Source organism: Falco naumanni, chromosome 3 (assembly GCF_017639655.2).
Source record: "Falco naumanni isolate bFalNau1 chromosome 3, bFalNau1.pat, whole genome shotgun sequence".
Taxonomy (NCBI): Eukaryota; Metazoa; Chordata; class Aves; order Falconiformes; family Falconidae; genus Falco; species Falco naumanni.
The window spans coordinates 17,832,775-17,855,102 of record NC_054056.1 but is presented as its reverse complement, the minus strand read 5'-3'; the positions used below and the strand labels follow the sequence as shown (position 1 = coordinate 17,855,102).

The 22,328-nt window shown below is 48.9% G+C and overlaps 1 protein-coding gene and 1 long non-coding RNA gene across 5 annotated transcripts; one reads left to right on the top strand and one right to left on the bottom strand.

The window, feature by feature from the left end:
- Positions 1-238: 238 nt before the first annotated feature.
- On the top strand, positions 239-18,164 carry LOC121084889 (IgGFc-binding protein-like). Of its 4 annotated transcripts, XM_040586931.1 has the most exons (14): positions 693-812; positions 1,635-1,711; positions 2,540-3,788; positions 4,485-4,804; positions 5,566-5,896; positions 6,336-6,931; positions 8,109-8,673; positions 9,636-10,228; positions 11,305-11,878; positions 12,450-12,649; positions 13,638-14,018; positions 14,236-14,522; positions 14,694-14,726; positions 17,672-18,164. In XM_040586931.1, the coding sequence occupies exons 3-13, from the start codon at positions 3,485-3,487 to the stop codon at positions 14,698-14,700; spliced, it is 4,158 nt and encodes a 1,385-aa protein (XP_040442865.1). In that variant the 5' UTR covers positions 693-812; positions 1,635-1,711; positions 2,540-3,484; the 3' UTR covers positions 14,701-14,726; positions 17,672-18,164. The 4 variants fall into 4 exon arrangements, with proteins under 4 accessions (XP_040442864.1, XP_040442865.1, XP_040442863.1 ...); XM_040586930.1 differs by lacking the exons at positions 693-812; positions 14,694-14,726 and adding an exon at positions 239-681; XM_040586929.1 differs by lacking the exon at positions 14,694-14,726.
- A 625-nt stretch (positions 18,165-18,789) lies between these two features.
- On the bottom strand, positions 18,790-21,117 carry LOC121084891. Its single transcript, XR_005826890.1, has 2 exons — positions 21,042-21,117; positions 18,790-18,893 (listed from the first exon to the last, which is right to left on the bottom strand). It is a non-coding gene; the product is annotated as an uncharacterized LOC121084891 (long non-coding RNA).
- Between the last annotated feature and the right edge of the window lie 1,211 nt (positions 21,118-22,328).

Sequence of the window (22,328 nt, the reverse complement as noted above, 5' to 3'; positions counted from 1 at the left end):
AATGCAGGCGTGCACCTACCGCCCCAGCAACACCCCCGCCCCCCCCAAGCTGTGCACGCAACACACACTACCGCGTACAAACACACAACACACATGACGCCATGCAACGTCCCTTCCCCCCCCCCCCCCCGAGTTTAGCCCTATTCATCATCCTCCCAAAAGGATTTTTTTGGAAAACCCCCTCCCTCCTCCTCCCCCTACCTTTTTCCTTTTTTTTTCTTTTTTTCCCTTATTTTGACCCATTAACACACCCTATTTCTGCATAACCACCCCCCTCCCCATCTCGCACCCCTTGCCCCTGCCTGTCATTTTGGGGCAATTTCCTCCCCACCAGCAAAAAAAAAAAATTAAAATCCCAATTTAGTCATTCCAGATTTTTTTTTTTTTTTTTTTTGCCATTTGCATCAACTCCTGGCGTGGCTTTCATCAAAACAATGTTTTTCTCCCTGTTTTCACCCTTTTTTCTCGCCAAAAATGATGTCAAAGCACTGGGTGGGTCGGTCCCCTGGGATCGTCTGTATTTGTCATTTTTTCTCCCACTTTTTTTTTTTTTTTTTCCCCATGAAAAATATAATAAAGGGAGGAGCGGGAGCTGGCTGCCCTGGGGTTGCTCTCGCTGTTTGCATCAAGGATCTGAGGACAAAACGGAGCTTTTTGGGATTGGATAAAAAACAGAGGCAGGTAAGGTTAAATTCATACAGATACATTTTTTATTATTATTTTTATTAATTTTTTTTTAGCAAAGAGCCCAGAATGGGAAAGCACATCTGGAAATTTCTCATCCATCCCCCCCAGCGCTGGGTTTGTTCTTGGTAGTGGAATAATTTTTCTGTTTCTGAGGGGATTTTGGGGAGGGGGGAAAAGGGACCAAAGGGGTGGAAAAGGAAAAAAAAATGGGAAAAGGAAAAAAATGAGGGAAAGGAAAAAGGAGAAAAAAAAAGGGGATTGGGGGGGGGGGGGAGGGAAAAAGGGGAAATTGGGGCAAAATAAACAAGGGAAATGGGGGGAAAGAAAGAAAAAAAGAAGAAAAAATGAAAAAAGGAAAAGGGAAAAAAAGGGGTGGGGAAGGAAAAAAGTGAAAAAAGGGGGAAAAAAAGAGGAGGGGAAATGGAATAAAGCAAATATGCTCAGAGGAGAGTTTGAATTTTGTAAAATTTTGGAGGGACTCAAATCTGGGTCTGTTTCCATGAGGATATGAAGTGCTGGGGGGTGGGGTGGGGGCTTGGATGTGGCGGAGGGCACGTGTAAATGCCCCCCAAAATAATAAAAAAGCAGATTTTGGGGTCAGGTGCAAGTGCAAGAAAATGTAGATTTTTGGGGACAGGCGTGAGTGCAATAAAATAGTGGCTTTGGGGATGAGTATGAGTGAAAAAAGACCCTACAAACCGGGTTTTTTGGAAGTGTGAGTGTTTTGGGGGCAAATGCAATAAAAACGTGTTTTGTGGATGAGTGTAGGGGGGTTTACCTTTTTTTTACGGATTTTGGAGGATGCGTATGAGTCTCAGTGCAACCACATGTCAAATTTTGGGCCAAGTGCAAGTGCGATAAGCCTCGGAATTTTGGGCCCCAGGCAAAACCGAGTGGAATTTTTTTAAAAAAATCAGAGAAATAATTTTTTTTCTTACCTTCTGCAGCTAAAGCACCATGGGCGTTGGCCCAGGCTGGGGAAAAACTGCTGCTCTGCTGTGGGTCTGGACCATCATGTTATGGGGTGAGTTCAACCAGGGTGGAGAAATGTATCAAAACCTGTAAAATTCACCCCCCAAAAAAAGGTGAATCAACTAAAAATGAGATTTTTCCAGCCCTAAAGGCCACATGTTGCACCCTGGTCCCACGCAATGATTGAGAGGAGACAAAATTCCCACCCCCACTGTGACACATAGAGGAGAAACCAAGAGGCAAAGCCCCCACCCAAGCCATGTTTGGGGGGGGGACTGGTGGAAAATCAGGCAATTTGCCCCCAGGTTGCAACCCAGCACCAGCCACAGTCCTTCAGCATCATCTCGGAACATGTCTGTCCACATTTCCACCTCCATGGCCTTTTGGAGGTGAAAGGCATTTCAAAACCCAAATTTCCCCCTTTTGAATTTCTCCATCTGGCATGAAACCTACCCAAAACATCCATCTTTTGCCCCAGAATTCATTGCTATTTCTTCAAATGTATAGTTCTCTCCATTGATGTTCCTTCAGGACAATTCCACGTCTGTTCATATTGTGGACCTTCCTGCTCCAATTTGATAAACCCTCAGATCAAAAGTCCATCAAATCAATTGTCCATCAAATCAACGTGAATTCAAATTGTTGTTCCTCCAAAATAATATCCCATCAAATCCACGTGAATTCAAATTATTCCTCCAAAATAACGTCCCATCAAATCAATAAGCCACCAAATGGCTGTTCCTTATCCACCCAGATTAAACCAGTTGCCACCTCAAGCCCAACTTGAGTCTCGGTCCCCAACTAGGGTTGCCACATCTGACCTTATGGATGATGAGGGCACTGGTGGCAAGTCCTCCTCCTCCTCCTCTGGCTTTTCCAGGTGTTTTTAGCTTGCTCAGCATAGCTGCGCCAGCTCCACATCACCTGGGGGAAGAGTTCGTGGTGGCCTTCATGCAAAATGGTTTGCAGCAGACGCTCAACAGCGACTTCAAGCTGCTCATCACAGGTTATTCGCCCTTCACGTCCGTCACCATCTCCATGAAGAAGCCCCGCTTGAGGATGACAGTGCAGGCGACCATGGGCCAAACCATTGCAGTGAAGATCCCACCCCAAGCCGAGATGGTGGGGAGCAAAATCTTTGACAACACCGTGGTGGTGAGGGCCAACAACGCCATCTCCTTGGTGATGGTCAACGAGAAACCTACTTCGGTTGACTCAACCGTCGTATACCCTGTGCACAGCTGGGGTACGAAGTACCATGTTGTGACGCCCAACGTAGGCACTGACCGCTATGGTGAGTTCGTGGTGGCCACCTGGGATGAGCCCACCACGGCTGACGTGCATCTCAAAGCCACAGTGACCTACCAAGGCCGGTCTTACCCCCGGGGCTCGGTGCTCCCCATCACACTGGAGCCTTTCCAAGCAGCCCAGCTCCAAAGCTCATCTGATATGTCCGGCACACAGATTGTGGCGCAGAAACCTGTGGCTGTTTTCACCGGTCACACTTGCTTGGCCAGGTTCACGCATTGCGACCATTTGGTGGAGCAGCTCCGGCCCGTTTCCAGCTGGGGCACCACCTTCATCGTGCCGCCGTTGCCTTTCGAGACTCAGTCTGATATCATCTATGTTACCACTTCCCAGCCAACACGTGTGGAGTCTCAACATGGTGTGACCAAGACAGTTCGGGAGCTACGGCCCAGCCGGTCAACACTTTACGGACTCCAGGCCTTCAATACCTTGTACCTCTCTGCCAATGCTGGCATCCAGGTAATTTTTTTTTGCCGACGGAGGTCATAAAGACACCATCTCCTATGACCCATTCTTCATGACCATCCCAGATGTCTCCAGTTACTGTAACTCCTACAACATCTTCACCCTGGACGGTTATGATAATTACGCCCTGCTGATAGCCAAGACCTCGGAGACATCTGGAATAACGCTCAACAAAACGCCATTGAGAAACGTTGCGTGGAAGCCCGTCCCGGGCACTGATTACTCCTGGGCTGGGCAGAGTTTGGGCAACCAATTTGCCATCCATACAGTGGAGCACGAGAGGTCCCCTTTTGGGCTGCTCAGCGTGGGGGTCCGGGAGCAAAAAGCCTATGGGTCGGCAGCCGTTTGCGACAGTGGTGAGCACCCCTTGGCCACCTCCACCCACCTTCACCCCTTTTTTGCTTCACATGGCTACCTCCAACCCACCTCCACCCCCTTTTTGCTTCCCATGGCCATCTACACGCACCTTCACCCCCTTTTTTGCTTCCCATGGCCATCTCCAACCCACCTTCACCCCCTTTTTGCTTCCCTCCTGCCCTTGCAGTTGTGAGGCAAGGCAAACCCACGTGTTTTTGTGGGTCAACATTTAGTCCTCCACCTGTAACATCTTCTTTCCACCCCCACAGCCGATCAATGTCGAGCTCTCATCGAGAAAAGTATCTAAAATTAGCCAATTTGAGCTAAAAACTCATCTTTTCTCTCGTAGCACAAGGATAGGCATGTTGAAAAGGGCGTAATTAATCCCACACAGCTTTGGCCCATTTTAGGAGAGGACATTTCTGCTATAAACGTCTCATCTATAAATAACCTAAAAGTAAATCATCTATAATTAAAAAAAAAAAAAATATCAGTGCAGGGAGCCTCAAGCCATCAACCCAGATGATCTAAGGTGGCTAAATCCACCCGGGATTAGGCCCTGCTTCAGGGTAGTGGAGATCTGGAGGTGCTGGTTTGGTTGGTGGTCTACGGTGATGCTTCCACCCTTCCCAAGGCCACTTCTGGCGCACAATTGGCCTCCCCAAGGCCAAATAACGGCGTACCATGTCTTCCAGATCCCTGCCGGCTGGTGAAATGCCGCGCGAAGGAGACGTGCAAGATGGAGAAAGGGGAGGCCATGTGTGCGCACGACTACATGGGAACCTGCATGGGGTCGCAGTCCCTGCAGTACCACACCTTTGATGGGATGACCGTGGACATCCAGGGCGGCTGCGCTTACACCCTTGCCAAATATTGCGGCAACGATCCCACCCTGGTGCCTTTCATTGTGGAGGAGGAGAAGAAGGGTGAAGGCAATTCCAAGGAGTGGTTGACCAATGTCTACGTGTACGCCTACAACATCTCCATCCACAAAGGAGAAGGAGGTAAAATCCAGGTGGGTTTTTTCCAGACCGTGGCACCACTTTTCTGGGCCAAGGTTTTTGTACCAAGTGGAAGAGGATAAAATATTGTGGGCAGGTGAGGTTGAAATAAAAAAAAATAAATAAATGAGGGCGTGTGAGGTTGAAATGAAAAAAAAAAAAAAATGAGGACAACCACCCAAACCACAGAATGTTGGGAAATTTTGCGTGACAAATCCAGACACGGCAAAGGAGAGGGCGTTTCGTGCCTGATGAGGACTTGAGATGTCCTCAGAGGGATCGCTAATTAAACCCTGCCTGCTTGTTGGTTAGCATCAAGAAAAAGGCAATTTTAAGGACGCCACTCTACTGTGGCATTGACTTTATCCACAGGGTCCACCAACCATGGAGACCTACCACAAAAAGGGAGTCGAGGTGAGACTTAAGTCCGTTTTTCAAGATCAGATGTGGTTTCTCCCAGCCTTACAGTTCATCAGTCTTAACAAAAATGAGATTTTATGCTCAGAATTTGATGGAGATGCTTCTCCCCTGACACGTTTGGGTTTTGATCTTTTCCCGCTAAAGCCTCTGAGGATCTACAGGACGTGGGGCAGAAATTCCTGGTTCATGCTGATTAATTGCGTCTTCCTGAAAGAAATTTATCTTTCTGATTGTATCTATGTGCTTTCACCTACTGGGTGAAGCAACCACCTACTGGGGTTTCATCCTTCTTCTTCTCCTTCCTTCCCCACCCCTGCCCTTCCCCCGCTCCACCCCCCACCCCCACCCCCCCAAGGTCAACAACAAACTCACCAGCCTACCAGCCACCCTGGAAGCGGGAAAGATCCAGATCTCCCAAAACGAAGGTCGCACCATCCTGCAAACCGATTTTGGGCTGCAGGTGACCTACGATGAAGACTGGGCCATAATGGTGGCCGTGCCCAGCAGCTATTTCGGGGCCACCTGTGGCCTCTGCGGCAACTTCAACGAGGACGCAGAGGACGAGGCGATGCTTCCCGACAGCACTCCGGCTGCCAGCGTGGAGGAGTGGGCTGAAAGCTGGCGAGATCCCTCCTGCCAGGACAACTGTGGAGACCAGGAGATGTTGCAGGACAAAGAAGGCTGCGGTGAGCTCGGATGGGGGGGTGGGGTGGCGTGGGGGCGTCCCCAAGAATTTTGGGGGAGAAAGAAAGGGACCCACGTGGGGATCTGGCCATGGGTAGCTGAGTTTCTGCCCAGCCCACCAAGCCCATGCTTGTAGGCATCAACGTAACCAACACACTGCGTGTTGGGGAAGGGTTGCATTACTGTTTTCATGCCAAACCACCCCAAAATCCACCTCATCTGACCTCGGAGGTCCATAGCACAAAGATTTATGTAGGGTTCCTCATGAGAACAATCCCACAGGGTGTCTCCTGGACTCTGAATCACTTGCAGGCATCAGCTTGGTCGGTTTTTGGGGCATCTCTAGTGTAGGAACCCAACATCCCTCTAAGGAAAGTGCTCAGCTCCTCCCTTGGGTTGGCCCTTTTTGAGATCTTCTCCTCAAATATCATCCCCCCGCAGCTCAGAGATGCCTCCCAAACAGCCACTTTGAAGCCTGTGGAACAGCGTGCCCTGCCACCTGCACCAACCCCAAAGCCCCCACCTCCTGCAGCAAGCCGTGCGCTGCCAGCTGCCAGTGTGATGAGGGCTTTGTCCTCCACGGTGAAGCATGTGTCCCAGCAGACACCTGCCGTTGCTTCCACAACAGTCGTTCCTACCAGGTCCATGAGGAGTTTTGGGAAGATGGGAGCTGCCAAAGCCGGTGCCGGTGTGAGGTGGGGGGCAAGGTGGCTTGCAGGAAGGCTGGGTGCAAAGCCCACCAGAAATGCATCATGGTCGATGGCGTCCCCAGCTGCCAGGCAAACAAGTACTTCACCTGCATCGGGACAGGCGACCCTCACTACACCACCTTCGACGGGTTGAGATATGACTTCCAAGGGACGTGCGTCTACCAGTTCGCAGCCCTCTGCACCCAGGACCCCCAGCTGACCCCCTTCACCATCAAGGTGGAGAACAACAACCGGGGCAGCAAAGCTGTGTCCTTCACCAAAACCGTCACCCTGGAGGTCTATGGGAATGTCATCAGCATGAGCCAGGAGCACCCACGCAAGGTCAAGGTAGGTGTCTGCCAAGGACCTCATGCAACCTGCACATAAACTGCTTATTTGCTCTGTTTCCCCCCCCAAAAAATCCCCCTTTTTCCTCACCCACCCCGCCACCCCCCCGGCACACCTCTGTGGAAGTATCACTGTCTGCCTGCCATCTCCAGAGGGAGCCCTGAGCAGTTAGTTTGGATTTAAAGACTTTTTAAATGTTTAAAGAAGTTCAAGGTGGGGAGAGGGAAAAAAAAAAAAAGAAAGAAAAAAAGAAAAAAAAAAAAGAAAAAAGAGAAAATAAATTAAAAAAGAAAAAATAAAGAATAAAGAAAAAAAAAGAAAAAGAAAAATAATTAAAAAAGAAAAAAAAGATAAAATAAATAAAAGAAAAAAATAAATTAAAAAATAAAAAAGAAAAAAGGAAAAAGAAAAGAAAAAAGAAACCAACAGAAAAAAAAAGGAAAAAGGGAAAAAGCTTACAACTTGTTTATGGCATGCTGGCAAGCACCCATTTTCACTCTGGCAGGCTGAGCGAGCAAAATATATCTATGAGTAACAGTAAAAATACTTTCACACTCAAAAAGCATCAACTTGCCTTGACATCTCCAGCTTCTTTTTTTTTGCTTCCACGCATTTGTATTTCTTCTCTCCCCGACAGCTGCAGGCTGACTCAATTAATTTGGGAAAAGTCTGATTTCCTGCCTTGCTTTCGCCAAAGTATTGCACAAAAGGGCTGGCTCCCATTTTTTCTGGAATTTTTCTCTCTGAGCAGTCATATTTTCCCCTTGACACAGACCCCCCTGCCTGGAAATCCACCTCACACAAAAGGTTTGGGCAGAAACACCCCAAATCTCGAGCGATTTGCATGCGAGCGCCAAAAAAAAAAAAAAAAAAGATAAAAAAAGAAGCATTTTGCAATATCGCCCCCACCCCCCCCAATTTGCATTTGCCTGGAAAACCTTCCTGGCTTGTTCAAAAACACCCCAACCCCAAGTGAATTGCATTTTTTCTGGAAATTCCACCTCGCTGGGCAAAGTGTTTACCAAACCCAGCTGATGGGAATTTGCCCAGAAATCCTCCCCCCATGCCAAAAAAAAAAAAAAAATACGGGATGTAAACACCCAGATCTCGATTGGGTGGCGCTAGGCCTTGGTGGCCACCCGGTGCCACCACCAACCCTCAGTGCCACCATCCCCAGGTCAACGGTGCCTTCGTGGAGCTCCCGTTCAGCCAGAAGGGCCAGTTTGAGGTCTACCACAGTGGTGTCCACGGCTTCGTCCACACCGTCTTCGGCCTACGGGTGAGCTTTGACTGGTACAGCTACGCCCGCGTCATCCTCCCTGATGCCTACGCTGGCGCTGTCTGCGGCCTCTGCGGCAATGCCAACGGCAACACCGACGACGACTTCGTCACCCGTGATGGCCAACGGGCCGCCGATGAAATCCAGTTGGCCAACAGCTGGAAGGTGGGAGAGGTCCCCGGTTGCTCCACTGGTTGCGTGGGGGATTGCCCCGTATGCAAAGAGGAGCAGAAGCGGCTCTACCGCGGTGATGGCTACTGTGGGGTGATCGCCAAAGCTGGGGGACCCTTCCGGGCTTGCCACCGCACCATCAACCCCACGCCCTTCCTGGAGGACTGTGCCTTTGACGCCTGCCACTACAAAGGCCACCGGGACACCTTGTGCAAAGCCATCGCCTCCTACGTGATGGAATGCCAGAGCCAGGGCATCACCGTGGAGCCGTGGAGGACACCGTCCTTCTGCGGTGAGTGGGGCCAGAAGGGGGCTTTCCCCCCTCCGAGGCATTGAGCACAACCAGCTGCTGGTAGCTTTGCTCAGCGCCAACGGGAACCCGCTGCCCACGCTTCCGACACCGGGTTTCTTCACCCCGTTGCCAACATCTCTTCATTCCTGCCCCTCCACTGCTCCAAGGGTTGAGGGGGCCCAATGAGTTGTTGAGTTCAATGAGTTGAGTTGTGAAGGGGGGAAATTCCCTCCAACACATTTCCCAATCCAACCTCAGCCATGCCGTCCGGCAACGGTGCAAAATAAATCCCTGTTGCTCCTCCAGATTCCTCCTTGACCAAGGAAGTGGGATCCAAAATCCGTCCCCATCGCTCTTCAGAGTGATACTGATGCTCAACCACTCAATCCTTGCTCAGATCACAAAGATTTGCACCAATTTGCACCCTGGGCATTGGGTTGATGAAGGAATAGGATTTATCAGCCCCGTTTCCAACCATTCCTTCCAGAAAAATCCTTTTAGCCTCTCCTTCTACAGCCTGGAGGTCAAACCAGTTCAGATGCAAATATGGATGGGGGTCAATCTCCTCCAGCTTGTTTGCAAAGTAAAATTTGTTCCTCCTTCATGCAACTGAGCAAAATATATCCCAATCACCCTCTTGTTTTTTATTAATGCAAGGGAGGGCAATGCAAAATAAATCCTGATCACCCTCCACATATTATTTTATTCATTCAAGGAAGGGGAATGCAAAATATTTATTTTTATAATAAAATAAATCCCAATTGCCCCCCAATTTTTTTATTAATGCAAGGGAGGGCAATGCCAAAAAAAGCCCCTTTGCCCTCCAGACGATCCACCACCGAAGACTTGCTTGCATTTGCCCCCACCCCCAACCTTCAGCACAACGATGGAAATATTCACCCTGGTGTTCCCAGCTGCAGATCTAAGCGGGGTTTGATTATTTTCTCCTCTGCTGCTCGCAGGTCCCTCCTGCCCCCGTCACTCGCACTACGAGCTCTGCGGGAGCAGCTGCCCAGCCACGTGTCGGGGTCCGGCCAGCCCGGGGGACTGCGCGTCGGTGCTGTGCATCGAAGGCTGCTTCTGCAACGAGGGCTTCGTCCTCAGTGGCGACGAGTGCGTGCCAGCAGGCGAGTGTGGCTGCGAGCACCAGGGTCGCTACTACAAGAAGGGTGAGGTTTTCTACACCTCGTGCCGGGAGAGGTGCCGCTGCCAAGCCAAGGGGGTAGTGGAGTGCGAGGAGGTCTTCTGCAGCACCCATGAGGAGTGTCGAGTAGAGGACGGGGTGCTGGGGTGCTACCCAGCGGGCTACGGACGGCTGGTGGTCTCAGGGGACCCACACTACCTGACGTTCGATGGGCGAGCCTTTCACCTCCTGGGTTCCTGCACCTATGTCCTGGCGCAGCTCTGCAAGCCAGACCCGCGGCTGACGAACTTCTCAGTGCTGCTGGAGCATGACATGGGTGGCCGGGGCAACGTAGCCTTGATGAAGAAGGTGGTCATCTCCATCCATGGCCACACAGTCAGCATGGAGAGGGGACGGAAGTGGGAGGTGATGGTAAGTTGAAAGAGCTCCCGTGCCAAAATCAGTGGTGCATGTGTGCATGCAACCCCCCCGGTGCATGCATGCAGGCAAAACCCCCTGGTACACATGTGCATGCAAAACCCACCAGTGCATGCATGCATGCAAAATCCCTCGGTGCATGTGTGCATACAAAATCCCTCGGCGCACACGTGCATGCAAAACCCATGCAAAACCCGCTGGTGCATGTGTACATGCAAAATCCCCTGGTACTGTGTGCATGCAAAACCCCCTGGTGCATGCATGCATGCAAAACCTGCCAGTGCACACGTGCATGCAAAATCCCTCGGTGCACACATTCATGCAAAACCCATCCAAAACCCGCTGGTGCACATCTGCATGCAAAATCCCCTGGTGCACATGTGCATGCAACACACACACCCCGGTCCACACATGCATGCAAAATCCCCTGGTACATGTGTGCATGCAAAATCCCTTGGTACACACATCCATGCAAAATCCCCTGGTGCACATGTGCATGAAAAACCCGCCAGTGCATGCATGCATGCACACGCACACACCCCCCGGTGCACACATACACGCAAAATCCCCCAGTGCACACGTGCATGCAAAATCCCTCAGTGCACACATGCATGCAAAATCCTGCAGTGCACACGTGCATGCAAAATCCCCCAGTGCACACGTGCATGCAAAATCCCTCGGTGCATGCGTGCATGCACCACCCCACCCCTGGTGTATACATGCACACAAAATCCCTCGGCACATGCATGCATGCAGACCCCCCCCCGGTGCACACGTGCATGCAACCCCTTGCCCCATACAGTCACCACATGTGTGCACACGTATGCAGAGCCCCCCGGTGCATGTGAAAACCCCTCACTGGTGAGTCAGGGTGCCCCCAGCCCTCAGTGCACACGTCTGTGCAAGATCCTGATGCATGTGCACACGCAAATCCCCTCCCCACCACGACCATGCAGAAGCTGGGATGTCCCTGTCCCTCGGTGCACACACCTGTGCAGCATCCCCCTGGCGCATGTGTGTGTGCCGACCCCCCTGGTGCACATGCGTGTGCCAACATTGCCCCATCCCAGGTGGACGGGGAGCGCTACACGCTGCCGCTGGTGACAGAGAAGAAGAAGCTACGGATCGTCCAAGAAGGGAACAACGTGGTCCTCCAGACGGCTGCCGGGCTGCGGCTCCTCTACAATGTGGCCACCTACCTCCTGGTCACCATCCCCGACGCCTACCGGGGCCGCGTGTGCGGGCTGGGTGGCAACTACAACGGGGACCCCGGTGATGATTTCCAGCTGCCTGGAGGGTCCTTGGCGCAAAGCACCAAGGAGTTCATCACCTCCTGGAAGGTGCCCATGGAGGATGGAGCGTGCACTGAGGGTTGCAACGGCAAGGACTGCACCGCGTGCGACACCACCGACACTGCTCCCTATAGCGTCAGTGACTCCTGCGGGCTCATCCGGGACCCGGCAGGACCTTTCGGGCCGTGTCACCCACGGGTGAGCCCAGTGGAGTACTACAACCACTGCCTCCACGATGTCTGTGCTGCCAATGGTGCCAGTGACGTCCTATGCCACAGCCTCCAAGCCTACGCCACCGCTTGCCAAGCTGCCGCGGCCGAGATCGGCGGGTGGAGAACGACCACTTTTTGCCGTAAGCGCTCGAGAACATCTTCATGGAGCCACTTCAACCCCTACTTCCCTCCAAAGCCACATTTTCCCCCAGCAAACCCCTCCCATTTTTCAATGCATGCATCAAACTCGCCTTCACTGTCCAGACCAAGATGACCTAAAATGACCTGTGTGCTATCAGGCAAGGTTGCCTTCTGCTGAACTCCCCCTAAAATCTATCAAATAACCCAGAAATTACTTTTAAACCTCCCCAAAAAGCTCATCTTGGGGCTTAAATAACCTACTTCCCAAAACACCCTGGAACCACAAAATTCCAGCTCACTGTCTCCAAAACATCAATTATTTGGGTCAAACGAGTTCAAAACGGGCATCCCCCTTCCTTCCTCACATTGAGGGAACTGGTCACATCGAGGTGACTGGTGATGTGCTTCAACTTGGGTGCTAAAAGCAGGATTTGGTTGTTTTAACAGCTTCTGGGGCCAGCAGAGAGGCCCAAGACGTGGATAGCCATGGCAATGCCCTGTTGGGTCCAGGAACAACAGCAATGACATTTGGGGGGGGGGAAATAATGGTATATCTCTCCTTTTTTCCAGCTCTTTCCTGCCCACCCCACAGCCACTACGAGCTCTGCACCCGTACCTGTGACTTCACCTGCGCCAGCCTCTCCATGCCGGCCCCGTGCAGCTGGACGTGCTTTGAGGGCTGCCAGTGTGATGATGGGTACCTCTTCGATGGAGAAGCCTGCGTGTCCTTGGAGCAGTGCGGCTGCATGCACCAGGGGCGGTATTTCAGGGTGAGGTTGACCATCAAGGCTTGGCATTGGTGGTTTTGGTGGAATTTGTGGGGATTGTGGGGGTGGGTTGTCCCACCTGGCTGATGCAAGGGGTTTGGGGATTCAGTTCTTGATGGGGTAGGTTGTCCCATCTCATCGATGCAACTGGTTTGGGAACTCCAATCTTCCATGAGGGGGGTTGTCCCATCTCATCAATGCAACTGGTTTGGGGGCTCCAATCTTCTATGAGGTGGCTTGTCCCATCTCATCAATGCAACTGGTTTGGGGGCTCCAATCTTCTGTGAGGTGGGTTGTCCCATCTCATCGATGCAACTGGTCTGGGGACTCCAATCTTCCATGAGGTGGGTTGTTCCACCTCATCGATGTAGTGATGCTGCATGCACCAGGGGTGGTATTTCAAGGTGAGGTTGACCATCAAGGCTTGGCATTGGTGGTTTTGGTGGAATTTGTGGGGATTGTGGGGGTGGGTTGTCCCACCTGGCTGATGCAAGGGGTTTGGGGATTCAGTTCTTGATGGGGCAGGTTGTCCCATCTCATCGATGCAACTGGTTTGGGGGCTCCAATCTTCGATGAGGTGGGTTGTCCCATCTCATCGATGCAACTGGTTTGGGAACTCCAATCTTCTGTGAGGTGGGTTGTCCCACCTCATCAATGCAATGAATTTGGGGATTCCATCTTTGATGAGGCTGGTTGTCCCACTTAGTCAACGCAACTGGTGTGGGGGCTCAATGGGTGGGTCACCACTTCGTTTTTAGGACACACGTCCAAAATAACACGACTAGTAACATCTGAAAATGCCTATTTTGCTCTGCCAGCCCCGGGGGACAAAGGACAATTAATTTGTTGAGTTGCACAAACTCCACCAAATCCATCTTCCAGTTTGTCTTTCTTTCTCTGGGACTTCTTCCCCCTCTGAAAGGTGGGAAATTCCCCCAAAATTTGGAGAACGGTGTCCATGGGGAATAACCTCCCAGTTTTTCCTTTCCAGGCGCGTGAGACCATCATCTCCAACAACTGCTCCACCAAATGCAGCTGCCACCCATCCCGAGGACTCATCTGCGAGGACGTGTGGTGTCCCCCGGACGAGGTCTGCACCAGACGGGATGGGGCACAGTTGTGTGTCAAGCGGGAAGGTCGATGCCGGGTTTCTCCGGGGGCTTCCTTGACCACATTTGATGGCACCAGGGGAGATCTCCTCACCAGCGGCACCTACAAAGTGGCCGCCCTTTGCAACGAGCAGTCCCCCAACTGGTTCAAGGTGGTGGTGGAGGTCAGCGAGTGCCGGGACGACAACATCCCGGCTGCCGTGGCCATCTTCGTCTTCTTCCGCGAAGCTTTCATCACCGTGAACAACAACATGGAGGTGTGGGTAAGCCGGGGTAGGACATGGGCAACCCTTGGGGATGAGCAAGATGAGTCATTAAATGAAGACACGGCGTTTGGGTGGGATTTATCTCTTCTTCCTTTAGAAGGTGTGCAACCCCAGCGATGACTTTGGGCTATACGATTTTTTTAAATTTTTTTATTATTTTTATGGAGTGTTCTGGAATTTTTAAACTTGTTTTTGATGTTCTATGTTGCTGCAGGTGAACGGACTTTTCACCCGACCTCCAGCTGCAGTGTCCAAAGCTGTTTCCTTGAGCGTGGTGGCGGGGAACATCACCATCTCCCACACCTCAGGAATGGACGTGCTCTTCAGCCCTGGAGGGGAGATGACAATCACTGTGGGGGCCACCTTGGTCAACCAGCTCTGCGCTCCCTGTGGCAACTTCAACGGCGACCCCAGCGATGACCTGAAGCTGCCCGACGGCCGGACTGTGAGGACCATCGCAGAGGTTGTGGATGCCTGGAAAGCCAGGGATTTTGCAGGATGGTGAGTGACCCCCAAAAGACACCCCACCCCCCAAAAAAAACCCATGGGGTGATATTTTCTTTTAAGCTTGGGCAAGCAAGAGGGTAGGGAACCACCTCCATGGGGCATCAATGGGTTGGGCCAGGCAACGTCCAGGAAGGACATCTCCATCTTCTTTGGTTTCATCCACAGCGACTGACACACAAACCCATGGAAATGACCCTGGTAAGTGACTCTTCTCCTCCTTCGCTGTCACGTCTCATGCTACGAATGTTCCTGCAGCCCCATGGATGAGGTTTAGGCTGTTCCACCACCCCTTTAATTAATTAGCTGAATAACTGGGGGGTGGGTGGGTGGGTGTCCTGGTGCCTCAGCACGGACTGGCCTTAGAGAGATGTGTATGGAGAGCAGATACCCAATGCCTTCCTCAGCCCCCACGTCCTACAAATGGGTATCGACGGAAATCGTGACGTCAGGGAGGGTTTTGGGGGAGTCAAGCTGAGAAATGATGTTTCTGCCCCTCACGGGACGTCTCTTGCCTCACCGTGCTGCTCGCGTTGGTGCCGGTGAGAGGCAGAAAGACCAAGTGCTGGGTGACTGTCGAATTCAGGCAGATTTCACCCAGGGTGGAACGGTCCCACTGGATTTGGCAGGTGATTTTGACCAAGACAGGGCAATTTTGACAAAAAAACAGGCAATTTTGCAAAGACAGGGCCATTTTGCCAAATATAGGTCAATTTTGATAAATGAAGGGCAATTTTGACAAAAACAGGGCAATTTTGATAAATAAAGGGCAATTTCACCAAATATAGGGCCATTTCACCAAATACAGGGCAATTTCACCAAATACAGGACGGTTTCACCAAAGACAGGGCAATTTTGCCAAATGCAGTGTGGTTTCACAAAATTATAGGGCAATTTTGACAACTATAGGGTTATCTTGACAAAGACAGGGAGGTTTTGCCAAATACAGGGCAATTTGGACAAATACAGGGTGATTTTGCCAAATATAGGGTAATTTTCCCAAATACAGGGCAATTTCACCAAACACAGGGCAGTTTCAGCAAAGACAGGGCAATTTTGACAAATACAGGGTGGTTTTGCCAAAGAACAGGCAATTTTTACAAATACAGATTGGTTTCCCCAAACATAGGGCAATTTTGACAAATATAGGGTAATCTTGACAAACACAGGGCAATTTTGCCAAAGACAGGGCAATTTCACCAAATATAGGGCAATTCCACCAAATACAGGGCCATTTCACTAAATACAGGGCAATTTCACAACATACAGGACGGTTTCACCAAAGACAGGGCAATTTTGCCAAATAGTGTGGTTTCACAAAATATAGAGCAATTTTGACAAATATAGGGTAATCTTCACAAAGACAGGGAGGTTTTGCCAAATACAGGGCTATTTTGACAAATATAGGGTGGTTTTGCCAAATATAGGGTAATTTTCCCAAATACAGGGCAATTTTGCCAACTGAATATAAGCTGACCTCACCAAATATTAAGTGACCTCACCGAATATACGCTGATGTCATCAAATATAAGGTGACCTCGCCAAATATGAGATGACCTTGCTGAATATAAGGTGACCTCACCAGATATAAGGTGACCTCACCAGATATAAGGTGATCTCGCCGAATATGAGGTGACCTCACCAAATAATAAGGTGACCTCATCAAATATAAGGTGATGCCACCAAATATGAGGTGACCTCGCCGAACAGAATCTGGTTGAAGATGTAGCGATTTTTTACCCATGAACGAGCGACCTTGCCCAAGGTCAAGCCCTTTTGCCAAAAACGGAGCTTTTTTGCCCAATTTCACGCTCCTGGGGCAAACATCCACCACCCCCAAAGACACCACCCCGGGGCCACCAAGGTCCCTGCCATGGCCACTGCGCTGGCTCACTGGCACGCCTCACTTGGCACACTTGTGGGCCTGCCCTCACTGCACTGCCATCTCCACTGCCTTCCCCTGTGCCCCGCATGGCGCGGCCTGTCCTGCACAGCACCCCCACACCAGCCCAGCACCCCTACGCGCCTCTGCAACCATCGCGCCTGCTCTGCCCCTCTTCTGCGGGTGATGGGGCGCTCCTGGGGGAGACAGCACTATAGAAATATATTTATATTTTTTATATATAATATATATTTTTAAATTGTTATTAAAATTAAAATTTAAATATTATATATAATTTGTATATATTATATAAAAATATACGATTTTAAAATATGTTATATTTTAAATTTTATTTATTTATAAAATTTTTTTTTATTTAAGATAATTAATATTTTTTATTTTATAATAAAATAAAAATAAAACAATAAAAATAATTTAAAAATAAAATAAAATTAATTTAAAATTACTTTTAATAAAACCTAACAAATAATAAATTTAACTAAAATATAAATAAATTTAAAAAAATATTTTCTATATTTCTACATATAATATATAATACAAATTATATATAATTTATATAAAAATAAAAATATAATTTATATATTATATAAAGATATATCAATTCATGTAGTTTTATATTTTAATTTTTAATTTTAATTTTTAATAAATAAATATTTTTAGATTTTTAAAATTAAATATAATTAATATTAATTTTTTTATTTTATAATAAAAAAACAATAAAAAATAAAATTAAAAAATAAAATTGAATTATATTTTTAATAAATAAATAATAAATAATAAAATTTTAAATATTTAAATAAATAAAAATATATTTTATTTATAATATATAAGTATAATTTTATATGTAAGTTATTTATATAAATTATTTATAAATATAATTTATCTATTATTTATAAATCTATTTTATATATAATATATAAATACATAGTATATATAAATATAAAATAATGAAAATGGTTGCAACGAGGGGGTGTCGGGGGTGTTGGGTGCTGCAGCTCTTTGGTGACCTCCACCACGGGGAATGTGAAGGCAGCGCCGCCGTCCGTTGGGAATTTCTTTGCCCCCGACACCCCGGGTGGCTCGACCCCCCTTGGAACCACCGTTGTGCTGAGCACTACGCACCTGGCGGGAAGGGGACGACGCAGCGCCGCGTGCCGGCGCCGTGCCGGCGGGTGGGGCAGGGCTGCAGATGGGTTCCTCACCAGAAGGGGGCGCTGACGGCGCCGCGTTCCGTCTCTTCCAGCCGCGCCGCCGACCTCGTACGGATGGAGGTGGAGGCCCCCGTCTACCCTACGCGGTAGACACCGACATCTACCACCCGCGCTCCTTCCAGATACCCCCGGCAGAAATTTTTGACGCCTCTTAGAAGCCCCGACCAGGGTCGGGGGGGGGGGCGTTGCTGGTGCCAAAGGAAAACAAGCAGGTCGCATGGCCTTAAATACCTTCAAAAAAAAAAATAATTAAAAAATTAAAAAACGCTGGATCTGGCCTCAAATCAGCGAGTAAAAATGTGGATTTTAAAGAGCTGATCCGGTAGAGCCCAACGCTGAGATGATCCACCTGCACCCCAGTGGCCTGAAGGAGAAGGTGACAAGGTGGAACCAAAACCAGCATGAAATGGAGATGAACAGACCGAAATCCCAGCTGTTTTCCCCCAAAACCGCGCTGTTCCCATCGGCTGTTTCTGGTATCACGCTGCCTGCCGTTGGGTCCACCAATAAACACTTTTTATTGGACCGTTTTTATGGGGTTTTTATGGTGGGGTGGCGGTCTTTTGCTTTGTGAATTCTGGGGTGGGGGAAAAAAACACCTAAAAAATATATGGGAATTTGTCTTGACACCGTTGGTGGGGAAACATCCCAACATTTCTCCTGTGGGGGAAATGGCTCTGTGTGGCCTCCCAGGGTGGGAATGTCCATGTCTTGCCCATGTGGAAATGACCCAATGCAAAAGCAATTAAAACACACGCAAAAGCAATTAAAAAGCATGCAAAATCAATTATAAGAAATGCAAAAGCAATTATAAAAAATGCAAAGGCAATTAAAACACATGCAAAAGCAATTAAAACATGCAAAGGCAATTAGAGCAAAGGCAAAGGCAATTATAACAAATGCAAAAGCAATTACAACACATGCAAAAGCAATTACAACACATGCAAAAGCAATTAACGACCTCCCATCTGACGCACCCACCCAACCTGTCTTCCACCAGGAAACGCCACATTTTTCCATGGGAAAACATGGGAAAAGTGTATTTCCCAGGGAAAAGCACCGCGGATTACTTCTAATTAATGTAATAATAATAATAATAATTATAATTATAATGATGATAATAGTAGTAGTAGTAGTAATAAAATAATAGAATGTTTCTAATTTTATTTCTATTTCACCCCAAGACTTTCCTGGAGGTGTCGCAAGCACAACCTCAGCGCCGGCCTTGGCGTCACATGGGGAGATAGCAACAGGCTGAGGGATGAAAAACAAATAAAGATTAACGAGTGACGGGGATAAAAATTAATTGCCTGCTTGATAAACAAGGCTCTAGGGGTGGTGGAAGCCGGGAACGCTCGAGGTGATGGGAGCCACACGTCCGCCTCCACGTGCACCATCCCTCTCCCTGGGAGGTTGTTTTTTTTTTTTAATGTATTTTACACCCCGACATTAAAACCTTGCAAAAAGTAAAAAAAAAAAAATATCCCAAGAAAACAACTTTTTCCTGAAGGAATAACGGTGTTCATGCAATGGCACATGGGGAGAGCAGTTACAGCACATGCAAAAGGAATTAAATGCAAAAGCAGCTGTAACAAATGCAAAAGCAATTAAATGCAAAGGCAAGGGCCTATAACAAATGTAAAAACAATTAAAACAAATGCAAGCCCAATTAAAACACATGCAAAGACAATTATGACAAATGCAAAAGCAATTATAACAAATGCAAAAGCAATTAAAATGCATGCAAAAGCAATTATAACAAATGCAATTATAACAAATACAAAAGCAATTAAGTGCAAAAGCAAATAAAACACATGCAAAGACAATTATAAGAAATGCAAAAGCAATTAAAACACACGCAGAGGCAATTATAACAAATGCAAAGGAAATTACAACAAATGCAAAGGCAATTATAACAAATGCAAAAGCAATTATAACAAACGCTTTTATAACAAATGTAAAAGCAATGAAATGCAAAAGCAATTATAATACCAAAGCAATTATAACAAATGCAAAAGCAATTAAAACACATGCCAAAGCAATTAAAGCAAATCCCAAAGCAATTAAAGCAAATCCCAAGGCAACCAACAACAAATCTTAAGGCCCTTATCACAAAATCCCAAAACCTTGACATAAAATCCCACCGTTTTTATAAATTATCCCCAAAGTGGCCTAAGAAACCCCAAAGGATGTCGTGCAACGGCCAAAAAATTCACGGGGTGCCAAAAAATGGGGGGTCGGGCACCACCAGGGGGAGGAATTGCATTTTCCCCCCCAAAAAAATTCCTAAATCCCTAAAAAAATGCATGGCGGGAAAAAAAAATATTGCAATTTGATTAACCAAGGCGACGAGGCGGATTGTTGCAACACTGCGGCTGGTGGGATGGAGGTGGGTGAGGGGTGCAATGCGGAGCAAGGCCCGCTGCGCCGTGGAGCAAACCTGTTGTAACTGTGGAGAAAGGGCATTGCAAGATGCAACGGGGACGTTGCAAAGTGCAGCGGGGGCATTGCAAACGGCAATGGGGGCATTGCAAATGGCAACGGGGGCATTGCACATCATAACAGGGGTGTTGCAAACTGCAACGGGGGCATTGCACGCTGCAACAGGGGTGTTACATGCTGCAACGGGGGCATTGGACATTGTAACGGGGGTGTTGCAAACTGCAACAGGGCATTGCACATTGTAACAGGGGGTGTTGCAAATGGCAACGGGGGCATTGCATGATGCAACAGGGGCATTGCAAACTGCAACAGGCCATTGCAAATGGCAATGGGGGCATTGCACGCTGCAACGGGGGGGGGCATTGCACATCATAATGGGAGTGCTGCAAACTGCAAGGGGGGCAGGGGGGCGACGACACGACACGACAACACATTGCATGCTGCAACAGGGGGCACTGCAAACCGCAAGGGGGGGGGGCTTTGCAAACTGCAACCGGGGGGGTGGGGTGGGGGTGTCATCGAAAACCACAACGGGGGAGGGGGGGCATTGCACACTGCAATGGGGGGCACTGCACACTGCAGCGGGTGGGGGCATTGCAAACTGCAATGAGGGGGGCATCGCGCGCTGCAACAGGGAGCATTGCATGCTGCAACAGGGGGGTATTGCAAACAGCAACGGGGGGGGGGGGGGGCACTGCACACCGCAACGGTGAGGGGGGCATTGCAAACTGCAACGGGAGGGGGGGGGCATCACAAACCGCAACAGAGGGGCACTGCACATTGCAAGGGGGGGGGGGGGGGGGGCAAGTGGGGGACACTGCAATCCACAGCGTCTCCCAAGGCCTCTCGCAACCGCAGCCACCCAAGCCTGTCAGCCCCGATGATGCAACACCCGGGGGGGGAGTGTGTGGGGGTGTTGGGGGGGGGGGGGGGGCAGATCCCTGTTTGCTTTGCATTTACCTCCTGGGGGAGCAGAAATATCAGGTGTCTCCCTCCCCCCCGGTGGTGGCCACGTCTCAACTGTCCCGTGCGCGTGTCCTGTGTATATGTCCCCATCCCCCACCCCCACCCCCAATAAAATACTCAAACAAAGGCGCGAGCAGGAAGTGAAGGCGCAAGAGCAACAGCAGTGGGAGGCCCGGAATTTTCCAGAAATCCGAGAAGGGTTGGCGGAATGCCCGGTTTGCTTTTGCAATCCTGCTTGCTACCCCCCCCCCCCCCCCCCCCCCCCCCCCCCGGCCCGCGTTGCAAGAAGAAACGGGGATGCTGCAGGAAAAGCAATGCCGGGGGGGTGTATTGTTGTTGTTGTTGTTTTTGGCAAGGTTTTGCAAAAATCCCAGTGTTGCACGGGTGGTGCATGCATTTTTTTTTTTCTTCTTTTTTTTTTTTGGGGGGGGGGGGGGGGAGCTGCAACGAACAACCCCCCTTTTTTTGGCTCTGCAAAAAAAGCAAAGCGTTGCAAAAAGCAAAAGAACGTCCCTGGGGTTAATCTCGCCCCGACTTGTGCCGCCAATTTCCCTGAAAAGAAAGCAAATTCCTTTATTTTATTCGGGTTTTTTTCTTCTTAGCCCGACTCTGGGCTGGGTTTGTTGGTTTTTGTTTTTGTTTTGGGGTTTTTTTTGCATTTGTGGGAAATTCATCCGGAGGGGGGGACCAGGCAAATGCAAATTGCACAATGCAATGTGATGCAAAACCAATAATGAGGTGAAATAATCCATCCAGTGAGAGGATGTAACTCGATGCAAATCCGGTAAAGAGAAATAATCCAGGCTGGGTGCAAAAGCAAACGGTGGGATGATTTAACCCCGTGCAAATGAAAAAAAAAAAAAAAAAAAAAAAAAGAAAGAGAGAAAGAAAAATAATTGCACCCAATGCAAATGCAAATGGTGCAATGATTTAACCTGGTACAAATAAAAAAAAAAAAAGGAGAAATAATAAAACCCGATGCAAATGGTGCAATGATTAATATTGGTGCAAATGCAAAAACATATTGAGGAGAAATAATCCAGCCTGGGTGCGAATGCAAAGGGTGCAATGATTTAACCTGGTGCAAATGCAAAAATGGGGAGAAATAATCGATCCTGGGTGCAAATGCAAATGGTGCAATGATTAAACATGATGCAGATGCAAAAGGAGGGAAGAATAACCAGGCCCAAGTGCAGAAGCAAACTGTGCAATGACTTAAACTGGTGCAAAAGCAAAAAAATGCAGAGGAATTATTAAACTCGATGCAAATGCAAAATATGC